We start from the raw sequence: 13683 nt of genomic DNA, 5'->3' as shown, positions 1-13683 counted from the left end.
CATGTTTCTGAAAGGCTTGCCTTTGAGGGATTCAGGAAACAACGGCAACCTTAAAATGTTGTCCCGGAATTCATAGAAAATTTTCCTGCATCGTGGGTACCGGAAGTCCTTCGTTGAAAATACAGCGGCCCCCTCATTCTGGCTTGCTGAGGCCAAGCCAACCTTGACAGATCCTTCACCACTATGTAGCTTGGATTCAGGCTGACCATGGGTTCGGGTTCTGGGCGTGGTTGCTCTGGTCGTAATAAAAGCCCAGCGCCCACGTGTACTAGAGACCAAGCGGGGAACATACACAGCATTTGTTCATGCAGCCTATGCGATCATAGATATCTAGCAATGCATTGGAAAGAATTGTTCCAGAAATTATGAAGGGCGTGACCCTGCGTGGGCTGCTGGGTCTATTGGTAATCCTCACAGGAGTGAACTTGGCCTGCTCAGCTCGGAGCTTGGACCAGCTTGATCCTAAAATCTTTGGATATGCCAATGATACCTCGTCGAGCAGAACTGTCACCACTGGGGCAGACCTTGCAGCCACTTTGTCGGACGTGACCGTCTCGACCATCATCCTGAACGGTGTGTTTCTCCATCGCCACGCAGGATTGCCCAAGTGTGCTATTCTTTTCGATCCTTGTAATTTGTAATGGTTGTTTGAAGTGAACACTATCTGTGGGAGTTGTTTCTTGCCCTGAAGGAGTCTGTTTTTCTTGGTGCAGATAGTGTTGCCCTCAGCTCAGAGGTGTGGAAGGCGACTGTTCCGATCAGGAGCAGAAATGTGCAAATCATATCAGGTGTGTCAATATGATGCTGCACTGTGGAGTTTCTAAGCTCGAGCTGCTCTGACAAGCAGACCAAGAACAGACGAAGCCCAGTTCCATGCGCATAGCACCGATTCTGCTGTCTCTCGAAACAGTGGACGGAGGGGATTTGCATGCTAGAGATTAAGGCTCGTGTGCTTTGCCACAGGACCCTCACAGCACTTAGAAATTGATTTTGGCGGCCTTGTCAATGCAATATACGTGGAGAGCGATGGGATTCTGGGCCTCTTCAATATCACCGCTAGGAACATTGGGCCCAAGGCTCTCAGGCGGCCCACGGAGAACCTGCAGAACCTGCAGTACAAGATTGAGTCTTTTGGCCCATGGCCCAGCATACAAGTAGCCCCAGGCGCAACGGTGGGGGCCTTAACCTGAACTCTCCTCTCAAACTATTCTTTTAGCAAAGAGATGTGCAGACGTCCGAGCAGTGCGAGCGCTAGGGACACAAGAGGAAGGGCTGCCTCGGGAGTGCACATCATGCAGCAACACTCAATGATACCCCGGAGCACTAATTTGTAGCCTTGTGTTGCACTTTCAGTGGCGCATGGTCTGGCTGTGTGTTCTTCTCTTGACTAAGGAGGATACAGACACATGACAGCTGTTAGCTGGGTGTCAACTTGGGCCACGCATGTTGTTTTCATTATTTTCTTGCATGACAAGTCTAGCAGACTTCCAACATGTAGCAGAGCTCTCGCAGACTGTTCTCTTTCATTGCTTCTCAGTCACTGAGGACCAGTGGGTGGATGTTCGTGCTTCTCGGTTGCTGAAGACCAGTGGAATGAATGTGTGTGCAGCTGTACACCACCCTGGTCACCTTTTATGCCTACAGCGAGCCGGACTGGCAGCAGTGCACACTGTTCCAAAACTACACTGCAGAGCGGCTGCTGGACAGTGGCTATCCAGGCTCCTACACTATCACAGGCCGCAACTCCTTCACCATCAACGAATTTGCTACTGTCAGACCAAAGATTATTGACCTGCGAACCAACAAAGTTGGTGGGTTGCTGAATTCTGCTCAGTCTTTGTCTATTTCTAGTATTTTACATGAAATTTTGAAGATACTGAATATCGATAGAACTGTTGGAAACCGCCTCAGGCTCACTGGCTTGTGGACAATCGTTCCCTGTCCTGTTCATATCACCAACATTTCAGTGTTCCTGGCTTTATGTAAGCCCATTTGCATGCATGATGCAGCTGTGCAAACACATCTGTCTGTGCACATCACATGTGCAGCCTCACTGTGACAGCGCATGGGTAGCTTGGTGTGGTGAGGTGCCTGACTAATCTGTGTGGCGTTCTGCAGTGGGGAATGCGAGCCTGATTGGGGAAAAAATCACCATCACTTGTGCTCCAGACCCCTTTCTCAACCTATCAGTTGACTCTCCTGCTCCTGAAGGTGCGCCAAAGCTCAGAACCAGCCTTCAAACTCATGTCAGTGTTTCATGCTCTGCTACCATGAGGGGAAGCCTCAACAGGAAGGATGTCTGAAGGAGGGTGGCTTCCCACCTCACACAGACAGCGCCAAACAGCGCATTTTTGTCACGCCAGGGGGGCTTCAATTGATAGAGCTGCTACTTATTAAGATCCGAATTGCCAGGAGACGCAAAGAACCTGGGGTGAATCACTTGACAGCAGCACTTCTCCGCCATGCACACGTTTGCAGCAGGAATAATGGGTGGTGTTGATGCGCAGCGGCGAGCTCAGGCGTGTCCAACAGCGTTCCTTGGTGGGTGGGCCTGCTCTGCGCTGTCGGAGGCCTGCTGGTGCTCGTGATGGGAGCCTGGCTGCTTCTTGTCATACGCGGCCGCCGCCCCCGGCGTGCGACCGATGACCCCGAGAAGCTTCCTCCCTCCCCGGATAAGGTGCGCGCCTGCCGCTATTATTATTATTATTATTATTATTATTATTATCATTATTATCATTATTATTATTATTATTATTATTATTATTATTATTATTATTATTATTATTATTATTATTATTATTATTATTATTATTATTATTATTATTATTATTATTATTATTATTATTATTATTATTATTATTTATTATTATTATTACAATTATTATTATTAGACGCTCTTCCTGCCAAGAGGCAAAGTGCATCCTGCAGACAAGCTGCAATTGAAGGCTGCCGCAATCCTACCTCTCGATGGACTCGCTAGATCCAAGCAAGCCCCTGTCAACCGTGGGCACGGTGCTCAGTATTTATGCCGGCCCCCTTAAGCCGGGGCCAAGCCGGCGCCTGCCGCTACACAATATGAGAACTGGTGACCAGACCCTGACATGCATGCAGACAAGCGATTTTGGCATCGGTGTCCGAGCAGAAATATTGTCTTGTGTTATTGAATTTGTGTCCAGGCAGGTGGGTGCGCGCTTCTGCGCGACCTCGCGTGTCATGCATGCATTGCATGTCACGTCGTCCTCCTCCTGCTAGTGCAGAAGAAGTGGTCATGCGTTTTCGAGATATTTGTTTGGCACATGGGTCTTGGATGAGATGGACAGCTATATGGTGCATCAAATATAGAGACAAGTTAGCTGTCGAGTGATCTCTCATATTTTGTGGCACGTTACGCTGCAGGAGGACGGGGCGCGGCACACATGCAGGGCGTGCAGCGGGGACTTGGGGCCTGATGAGAGCCAGAAGCTGTCTACGGCTCCCAGCAGGAGCTATGACAGCGCGGTTAGGACACAGAATGGACATCCCAACGGCCCTGTCACCCTTCGCAAGCCTCAGACCGACGCCGGCAGCGCCTCTGAATCCGCCGGGCCGGAAGATGGTGCGCCGTTTTGCACCGCGTGCTCCTGCATACCTGTCCACAAACTCACAGTCAGCATGCAAGCCAATGTCAAAAGACGTGCTTGGTGCCGTTGCTTTGTGACTGGCTTCACACTTTACTGAGTGCCATGCTGCTGTGCTACACTCTACACTTTTGTGAGATCTCTTCCAGGAGGCAATACTCTCTTTATGCCATATATACATGCGCAGGGCCACATCATGACACTCCATCAGGACAGGATGTGGCTCCTTGCTTGCAGCTATTACACCCCACATTCCGCGATGTGAGCCTTATCTGCATGCATGAAATGGTACGATTCGGAATGCAGGCTTCGTGTCAGCGCCGACCACAGGCCCAAGCAGCACCAACACGGCAAACACCAACTCCATCACTGACATGACGAGCCTGCCGGACATTCTGCGCGCGCGCTCGGCCATGCTCGTCGGCGCCCTCGAGCTTGGCGCCCCCCTGGGCCGCGGCAGCTATGGCAAGGTCTACAAGGGTGCGCCCTCTCTTTCTTGCTGCTATACTTGCAGCTTACCACAATCCTGTATTGCACAGCACACTCCACGTGCATTTGCCACGGCAGTGACTAATCCTGTGAAAATGGTGTATGGGCACGCCGCTGCCTGACACATCCTTCTACATGTGCGCTGCTATACTGAGCAGATATCCAATTTTACAGCTTGTGCTAGAAAACAACTTGTCAAGGAGTCCATGTGCATGGGCTCTGTTGACTTTGACTCCTATTTGTATGTGAGCATGATGTATGTTTCTTGCCTGAATTTGTTCTTCTCATATCAGGCATACCCTGCTCACCATTGCTTGAGGGCTGTGATCGGTCAAGGTCAGATGGTCTTTGATTGTGATTCTGATCCCATGGCAGAGCCATATAAACAGTAATTTGCTCGAATCAGATCATTGTGCGCGCTTGCACCCCATGTGCGGAGTGCATCCCGCTCCTGTGGTTTTTGGCAGTCTTGGGGCCACTTTCTGAGCCGGCACGGTGTGTTCCAGGCAAGTGGAAGGGTGTGACGGTGGCTGTCAAAATTGTGGAGCACAGCTCGGAGGCCAATGGGGGCATCAGGCAGCTGCGAGAGTCCATCCTCAGTTCCTCCATAATCCACCCCAATGTGGTGCGTGTCAGGCTGCTGTGCTCACCTCTTACATCCTAGCACCTGATAAACGTGATATGTGTATGGTGTCTTGGAGAATTGCTGGTTGTCCCAGAGAGCACACCATCTCTCATCTCTGTGTGGTCATGCGTTGCATAAAGTACATGTCAAGGATGTTGGAAAGCTTCTAGGTAGAGCATGTAGGTAAAAGGTCATGTTGGGAGGTGGACTCTGAACATTAGATTTAACAGAGGGAGCAAGATTGGTGACATGTGCTTTTATTGTGTCACAGGTGTCCACCTACAAGATCCGCACCATCCCAGCTGCATGTGCACACCCTGATGGGATTTCCCGCACAGCAAAGCAGCAGGTAGTCTTATTGGCACCTGCTCTGCAGTGGTTCAGAATTATAGCACAATAATATCAGTAGGTATCGCCCCCTTGGAGATGGGGGGCAGTGCAGACTCAAGGGGATTGAAGCTTCCGTGCAATTGCAAGGCAATAGAGGATGACCAAGCTGCTAGGGGTGATAGCATTGTTATGGCATAGTAGTATTGTGAATAAGCAGATGCTACTTGCAACAGCAAGGCTTTGACTGCACTGGTTCTCAGAATGGCGCTTGCATGATGTTGCATCCGTGCCCATGCAAGAACATTGTTGCAAGTGTGAGAAAGACAACAGGCTGCTTTGCTTAGTCATCCTTAGTGGGCTGTAAAGCAGGGGAGAGACATTGGCGCGTATGCATCAGACCCCACTGTGGAGAAGGAGGCCGGGAAGGAGGCCGGCTATGCACCAGACATGCTGGAAACCTGGCTCCTCCTGGAGTTCTGTGACAGGTGCTGCCTGGAAAATTCTCTTCTACCTGATGTGCAATGCCAATTCTATTACAGGCGTCCACTGCTCATTGCTGCAACATATCGGTGACTGTGCCGCCGTTCTGCGTGAGGGATATCAAGATGCAGATTGAATGTGCAAGTCCATCATCGACTGCCAACGTCCCTGATTTGCGGTCATGGTGCACAGGGGCAACCTGGATAGGGCCATCATGCAGCAGAAGGAGTTCCACCATCCCAATGGCAGGCCCAAGCTGGTAAGCTCATCCTTTTGCTCCCGAGTCCCTTTCCCAGGGCCTGGCTCGCCCCCTGATGGACACCTCACACTGGCCCACCACCTGCAAGCTGCCTGTATAAGGTCACAACAGCCAAGATAACCGCACAGACCCCAATGTCTCTGTCAAAGAAGGGCTCTCATGCTAGGACAAGCGGCTGAAGGCGGTGCTCCAGAACGCGGTGTTTCTCCTTGCAACATTGTTCTTCTTATGTCAGGTCTACACTGAAGCAGCTGAGGGTTGGCTGTGCAGGAATCGATGTACCGATGTCTCATCGACATGGCGGCTGGCATGGACTATCTGCACTCGCTGGGGGTCATCAATGGTGACCTCAAGCCGGCCAATGTGCTGCTCAAGTCCACCAACGCAGACAGCCGCGGCTTCACCTGCAAGGTGCGCTGCTCTCCCCTCCTCTGGCCTCCAAGCACTCTTCACCTGCAGTCTTCCTTGGGACAATTTCTTTGACTGCACTAGCATGGGCTGTGTCCTGAGCCCAGCCTGCAAAGGTATTGTACAGGCCTCCATGCGGTCCCCTATCTTGTTTGATACTGTTCCTTCGGATCCTAGCAGGCTGTGGGCTTGGCGTAAACTTGCGAATCCGCCCACATCCAGCAACGAGACTGCCCCAGGCAGACATTTGACGAAGCTGCTCATTAGATGTGTCAGAGTGACTCATGTGCTGTCATGACTGACGTGGGACATCGCCTTTTGCAGCTTGCGGATTTTGGGTTGAGCCGCGTGCTGGACACGAATGGGACGCATGTGAGCACACAGACGTATGGCACGCTCGCGTATCAGCCGGCGGAGCTTCTGCGGGATGGGAAGCTGACCAAGGCCGTGGACGTGTACTCCTTCGGCATGATTATGTGGGAGCTGTGCGCCGGGCGCCGCCTTTTTGAAAACAACATCACTGGCCAGGTGCGTGGCCACAAGCAGATGCACCCCCTCTTATCGAAGGTGTTTGATGTCCTTTCAATCAGCAAAGAAGGGAAGGGGGCGGGTCTGAGGTGGTCAAGCAGAACCCCATGTGCAACTCCAGTGATGCATGGCCTCTTTTGTCATTGGCTTTTTTTGTGTTGTTCACTCATGCGTGTCCACTCATGTTAGCAGCAAGCTGCTGGCTGTATTGTTATGTGCAGCTAGCTGTAAATGTTGCACCAATGCCGCAGTCAGCATGCCTTGATACCGCCAACTGGCACATTGCATTTGTCTGGAGCATCATAAACCGAGGTGACTCGAGGAAAATCTATTCAAATTCAAAACTGTGGTCCAAATCTGGCAGCGACTGAGGGGGAGGCATCGCCGCTGCGCAGGTGTTCTACAAGGTGCTGATGGGCTTCCGGCCGGCCATCCCTGCGGACATGGCGCTCGGCTACAGAAACGTCATGGAAGCATGCTGGCAGCCCAACGACGCCTTGCGGCCCACCTTTGATGTCATCCTGCGCAGCCTGCAGGTGACAATCCGCACACTGCGGCACACCACTGGGGTTCCTGTTGAATACAGGGCCTGTATGGGTCAGCAACTTGGGCGCTACCTAGGACACCATGAGAGTCTCGAGGGTCTTATATGTGCATGTAGCATGCTCCATGGTTTTTGCACATTCCCCAGTTGTGGTGGCTCTCTTCTGTGCTGCCAACACAATGATAATAGAGCTGGGACTTCGAAGGCAAGTGCTACGGTCATAGCACCTCGAGGATTGTGGAGATAGGACATGGCCGCATGGCGGGTTTGCTAAGCGGTGACACACTGCGATGCAGAGGCTGCTGGACGAGCACATGCAGATGGAGCATGGCATGGAGTACATGCCCACAATCCAGATGGCCTTCTACGACGAAAATGGCAAACCACCCAAAGCACCCACCAAGGCGGAGTCCCCAGCCTTCTTCAACCAGCTGCAGGCTGCTGCCCGCCAGGTCAGCATTTTGAAAGACCTGTGCACTGATCCCTTAATGGTGCCTCTTCGATCTGGGATGTTTGCAAAGGGGTCCTTAAAACAAGTTGGTGCTGCTGACCCCGCGAAGAAGACATCAGTCACAAGAGAACTGAGAAAATGCGCACGCGTGCGTGAAACAGGCTCGCGACGAGCTCGGCGTGGATGGGAGGCCTGTCACGAAACGCGCAAGCCCGTTCTCAGACGCGGACGTGGTGCCGATCTTGGAAACTGCGGAAGTGAATGGTGACGGGCCGAATTCATCTGACAGCTATGTGCAGATCAACAGCCTGGGAGGTACGCTGCAGGAGACCAGCTACGAAGTTGGCACGGCGGCGCGCATGCAGTCCTGGGAGCGGGCAAATTCCGGCTCGCTCACCCCTGCCCGCCTGGAGGGCGCCGGGCAGGGAGGCCTGCCCAGGCCGGGCAGCTCCGGGCAGCTGGGGGCGACGACGCATAACTTCTGGCAGCCCACACCGCAGCGCCAGCTCGCGGACATGGAGCTGTCGCCCTTCAACGCCGCCGTGCGCGGGCGCGAGGGGCCGCCGCTGCCGCAGCCGCCGGGCGCCACCTTCGGCGGCGGCGCCGCCGCGCAGCTGCACCTGGCCAGCCCGGCCGACCGTGCGCCGCCGCTTGGCGTGGGCGAGCTCCGAGCGATGCTGGAAGGCCGCGCAGGGATGGCTGCAGCGGCGACAGCGGACAGGGAATCATGCAGCTCGAGCGGTGCGGAGTACAGGGCAGCAACGGCGGCGGCCGGGGAGGCCCTCTCGGCGCGGGCCCCGTCGGCCGAGGCGCCGATGGGCCTGGACGACCTCGCGAGCATGATGGGCCGCAAGAAGCGCCGGCCGGTCGTCGCGCCGCCGCTCTCGCCGCAGCCGCCGGCCTCGCCGGACGCCTCCGCGCACCCGGCAGGCGTGGACGTGCCCGGCGCAGCCGGGCTGGAGCCGAATGGCCTGGCGATACCGGGGCAGGTGGAAGGGATTAAGGTGGAAGGCTGGCTGGAGCGGCCGGCGATCCCGCCCGGCAGCCTGGCCGAGCGCTACCTGCAGGAGCTCGCCGAGGAAGAGGCGGCGGAGGAGGCGGCTGCGGCGGCGGCCGCGGCAGGAGGCGGCCGGCCGCCGATCTCCGGCGACTTCCCCGCGCAGCACAGCGGGCGGAGCCTGCTTAGCGAGGAGCGTAGCAGCGAGCGGTCCGGGCTGCGGAGCCCGGCGAGCGATGCTAGCGGCTTGCGCGGCAGCAGCGGCAGCGGTGGCCGGCCGCGGTACGCCCTGGCGGAGGCGCACAGTGTGGCCAGCACGCGCACCAGCAGCGAGCTTCGCGACGAGCGCATCATCGCCGAGGAGGCTCCAGACAGCCTTGCTGAGCTGGATGACTTGCTGTCCCGGTGTGTTCCCTCCCACCCCATATGCCCCATGCAGCATCCTGCCAAATGCCCGAAAGATGTGCACGCACCCTCATTGTCCTCTGCTCATGGCCACTGCGCGGTTTGTGCAGCACTTCACATTTTATTCAAATGGTTCTCTGTACCTGGCCCCAATATTAATGCTGCACAGGCGTTGAATCTCAGTCTTGCTGCATAGCTTGACACAATAGACAGTCTCTCTTGCTGGTATTCTGAGCGCTGCTTTGTGCTCATGGCTCAGGCGGCAATCGCAGCTGGGGGGGTCCATGTCTCAGACTCCGATGGACATGCGGTCTATGCTGGAGGCAACTTCGTCGGCCGAGACACCTACGGGGAGCCGGCCGCCGATGGGACCGCAGGGGCATCTGCTGCGTGACATGTTTGACGACAGGAACTTTGCTCTGCGGCAGTCGCCCTTTGGCGGGTACACAGCCGTGGAAAAGGGGGAAAGCATCGAGCACATGGCCCGCCGCAGCAGCCTTCAGCCCACCAGAAGCGGCCCAGTCGAATGTGCGCTCGTTCATCCTGCTCTTAAGGCCATGCCCATGTTGCAAAGATAGGATCACTTTCTGCCGACCGAGGAAATTATGACTTCTGCTGATTGAGCTTACTCGTTCAACATGCGCTCGGCAGGTAGATAGCTCAAGCGGAACATGTCACGAAGCTTGTGCACATTGTTGTTTAGGCTAGGATTCTGCGCATTGTCACACGGGTTGCACTCAACAAGCTACTTGAAAATGCGCAGGCGCGAGCAGGACGGAGATAGAGATCCGGGGCCGTAACGGGGGCCCGACCGTGGGCGCGCAGCTGCCGCAGAAGGCCAGCCTGCACCTCATCCGTCGCGACGGCCGCGGCCCAGCCACCACCGGGGCGGCCGGCGGCACGGCCGACAGCCGACGCGGCCGCTCCCTCCCCCCGGAGGACATGGCACGCATCATGGACATGCGCGCCAGAGCGCAGCGCGATACGGCCCTTTCGCTCGGCGCGGCGCCCCTCAGCCGGCAGGACATCAGGCACGCCTCGGGAGAGGGCGCCGCCGCCAAAGTTCCCGGGGGGACCCCGGGGGACACCCCATCTGCCGCGGCGGCCGCCGCCATGGATAACCCGTTTGCGTTCAACGCCTGATGAGAGATGGTGCGTACTTGAAACGGAGCAGGGGACTCTTAAGGACGGTACTTTACTTAGTTTAGAGTCTGCTGAACGAAGTAGGGATGGTTCCCTAAGGATGCAATTATATCTGATCAGCAGCGCAAGGGATAACATTTGTCAATTCGCGCCCCATTTTGAAATTTCGTCGGCCTTTTGAGAATAAACGGCTGCTGTGCACAACAGCGAAACACGCGTCTACCTGTGTCTAGGCAGAAGCAGTATTTGCAATTCAGGTTTGCTACGTTGCAGTCAGGTTTCCTGCAGTGCAGTCTGGGGAAGCTTAGACAGTAGGGGGATCAAAGATTCCTCTTCTGTGTAGAGCACACTTTGAGCATATGCCTAAAAACAATTCTTTTTTGTGGTGCACCGCGGTGCATCTGTCCGCGCCCTTTGCTGCGCGCCTCTCGCATGTGTGATGCGGTTACTTCTTCGTGTTTGGTATTTATGCTGTGGCTCTCTTATGTGGGCTGCTATATACAACGCGTCTTTTTGCCACGCGTGTATGCGTCCCATGACTGCCCTATTACACGGTCCAGCGCTGATCTGTGCGATTTAATTGATGCCTGTTGTCCCGTCTCCCTTTGTGTGATGGCCGACTTCGGAAAAGTATGCGCGGACAGGTCTGCGACAATGGCAGCAGATGGCAAGACAATGTAGCGGTGAAGCAAAGTGGTGCTGCATTTGAGATGGATCATTGTTTGTCGTCCCAAGAAGTACATGAGATGAGCTGAGCTGACGACATCTTTTGTAAATCTCATGTAAAAATATTCATCATTTATAAATACGCCTGGAAGCTTGCCAATTTATTCAAGGTGCAGCCCAGCCTGCAATAGCGTTGTTAAAGTTTAACAAGCAATTCCGCATTGCACTTCCTCGGCATGCCCGGTGCACTTCCCCTTTGATCACAATGCAGTCACACACATTTCTAGGGACCCAGTTGCAATAATATACATTGACCTGACAGATCAGACAGTGGGGGACTGCGAGTGCAAGCCCTGCAGCACTGAGAGCACTCTTTCTGTACAGCCGCTGCTACAATGTCTCCTGTTGATGTTTCTTTATATGCTCCACATAGTTGTCTAGCAGCAGCGGCCACGCCTGGCTCTCATCGAAGTTGCTGCAGTCCGGCCTCACCTACCGCCATGCACATGCGCCGTTTCAAGCCACCCGGGCATGTGCCTGTGCAGTGCTTTCCATTACAAGAGGACCAGTCAGAACAGATGATGCTGAGGGCAGGATCCAGGCGCAAGTGGTCAGCCTGTTGGCCGGTTGACCCAAATGATGAGATTTCCATGCATTCAACATGTTCAGAACGACAGCCTTGCATGGCTCTGGTAATTTCTGGCTGATATGAATGATGTAAAGCCCCTCCCAGTACAACAACAACAAGTCAAGGGTGTGTTTGTGGATTTGGGCCCACTGCTTCCAGCCAGGTATCTTGCACAAGTCAGGCATTTACTTATGGTTGGCAGCTCATTCCCTTGGGCCCTGATCAACCCCGGCCTGAGATTTTCAACAGCCTCACTATTTTGCCACGTTCTGGCTTTGTTGAATGTGGGGGAAATGAGACCTCCTCGGCGAAGCGTTGGAAGCTGGTCCACTGGTCGAGGTTGACGGCCTTGTACTCCTGCTGGGCCTGCAGAAAGCTGGTGAAGGGCGCCAGGTGCGGCTCACTGGGCGGCATGGCTATCGCCAACATCTGCGCCGCCGTCTCTATGTCTATTATCTTCTGCCGCGGCTCCTGCGCGCATCATGTGACAGGCATCAAGGGTGCACCGCAATGTGTACATGTTGCAGCACACTTTTGCTGTGTGCCTTATCGTGAGAGTGATTGTTGACACTTCTGCTGCGTTGCAGCAGTCTTTGATTGCTTCAATGGCGTGTCACAAATGGATTTTCAAGGGGATTTTTTGGGTTTTCATAGCATGGCAATCCTGAATCCTCTTAGTTCACATGTAGTGTATCTGCTGCCACAAAGCACACGCATTTGTGACGGCAAATATAACCAGCACATGAAACAGAGGTGTGCAGGGTCCTTTGTTTGAAGCAGATAGGCAGCGCTGAATGCAATACGCAGCTGCAAGCTTCTCGGAAAACCCATCTTGCTGCAGCGAACACAGCAGACAATTTGCACACTGCCGGACTCTTCCCAAGCATAAGTGAGGCTCCATTGTTCAGAGAGCTTTCTTAAGCATGTAGTGTTGTTCTCTGTATTTACAACTAATTACTGCGTTCCTGACCCTGAACAGGCTCACCGTGAGGCAGAATTTGAATGCGAAGGTGAAGAAGGATGAGAACGCCGCAGGATTGGAGTCCACCTCCTCTTCCAACTTTGGCAGTGCCTTCTTTAGCTTGTCCAGGGTTGTTGCACCGAGCGCCCTGAGCCCCCTGCTGAATTCCTCCCGCGAAAAGAAGCCCATCCGCTGCGCCTCCATCTTCCACGCTAGCAGCAGCACCTGTGACATGCAGACAACGGTGCTCTAAGCCACATCTAGTCGTGAGACAGCCATCGCCATCCAGTCTAGAGACAACACACAGGAATGACATTGCAGAAATAACATCTACCAGCATGTTTCAGCCACAGATGCCCCACTGTTTAGATCCTTGTGCTGACTGTAATGATGTATGCATTGGAAATTGGCGATGTGCGCTGATCATGCAGATGGATTGCTTGCAAGTGCACACCTGTCTAGAAGATGGATCTACATTCAGGTCGCTGCACAACCTCTCCACTCCTGCACCAGCCACCGGCGATTCAGCCCTGTCCTAGACAGTGATCAGTAAACTGCATGAAAGCTGCCCTGCTTGTGTGAGCGGCAACCATGGAAGTCTGGGGGCCATGCAGTACCTTCTGGCCCAATGACGTCCTCATTAGCATCCTTATATTGAATAAAGAGAGCTTCAGACTTGTCTTGCTCCTTTGTAGGCGCCTGTATATGGCAGCAAAGGTTGCAGAATTCTCTGTGAGAGATTTCTCTGGCACAAGACTCTTTGTGGATGTCTTGAGGCCAGCTCATACCAAAGGCTAATATTCTGTGCATGGCATTACTTATAGTCAGGACTTCGACGGTGAGCATCACAATAAGAACAGGTGCTTGTCGAACATCACTGTGTTGTTTTGGCATCTGCAATGCCTTCCTGCCGGCACAGGGGTGCCAGTGAACGGATTTAAATGACAAAACTTCACACCAGATTGATCAGGTTGTTTCCGATCTATTGCCGTTCATACCTTTGTTGTCGTTTGTCGCCTTCCCAACCTCATGGTGGCCAGATTTGTCTTCAAGAATCCAAGCACTCAGCGCTCTACCAGACAGCGACTCCTTCAACAGAAGCAAGTGGATGTGCTGATCAATCCTAGGATTCCCGGAGATCACTCTCACGCC

The 13683-nt window shown here is 54.1% G+C and overlaps 3 protein-coding genes across 3 annotated transcripts; 2 read left to right on the top strand and 1 right to left on the bottom strand.

Moving 5' to 3' along the window:
• Positions 1-365: 365 nt before the first annotated feature.
• On the top strand, positions 366-2891 carry COCSUDRAFT_62452 (hypothetical protein; the record flags this gene model as incomplete). Its single annotated transcript, XM_005648410.1, has 4 exons — positions 366-573; positions 964-1172; positions 1610-1771; positions 2595-2891. The coding sequence occupies 4 exons, from the start codon at positions 366-368 to the stop codon at positions 2889-2891; spliced, it is 876 nt and encodes a 291-aa protein (XP_005648467.1).
• A 76-nt stretch (positions 2892-2967) lies between these two features.
• COCSUDRAFT_62451 (kinase-like protein) lies at positions 2968-10276 on the top strand (the record flags this gene model as incomplete). Its single annotated transcript, XM_005648409.1, has 14 exons — positions 2968-3012; positions 3397-3595; positions 3924-4097; positions 4613-4731; positions 5003-5080; positions 5431-5546; positions 5734-5800; positions 6071-6211; positions 6533-6736; positions 7132-7272; positions 7577-7732; positions 7893-9133; positions 9393-9661; positions 9897-10276. The coding sequence occupies 14 exons, from the start codon at positions 2968-2970 to the stop codon at positions 10274-10276; spliced, it is 3330 nt and encodes a 1109-aa protein (XP_005648466.1).
• A 1056-nt stretch (positions 10277-11332) lies between these two features.
• On the bottom strand, positions 11333-13172 carry COCSUDRAFT_62450 (DUF298-domain-containing protein; the record flags this gene model as incomplete). Its single annotated transcript, XM_005648408.1, has 4 exons — positions 11333-11434; positions 11871-12041; positions 12556-12756; positions 13149-13172. The coding sequence occupies 4 exons, from the start codon at positions 13170-13172 to the stop codon at positions 11333-11335; spliced, it is 498 nt and encodes a 165-aa protein (XP_005648465.1).
• Positions 13173-13683: the final 511 nt, after the last annotated feature.

The sequence above is a fragment of the Coccomyxa subellipsoidea genome, assembly GCF_000258705.1.
Source record: "Coccomyxa subellipsoidea C-169, whole genome shotgun sequence".
Taxonomy (NCBI): Eukaryota; Viridiplantae; Chlorophyta; class Trebouxiophyceae; family Coccomyxaceae; genus Coccomyxa; species Coccomyxa subellipsoidea.
This window is presented reverse-complemented; position numbering and strand designations above follow the sequence as displayed.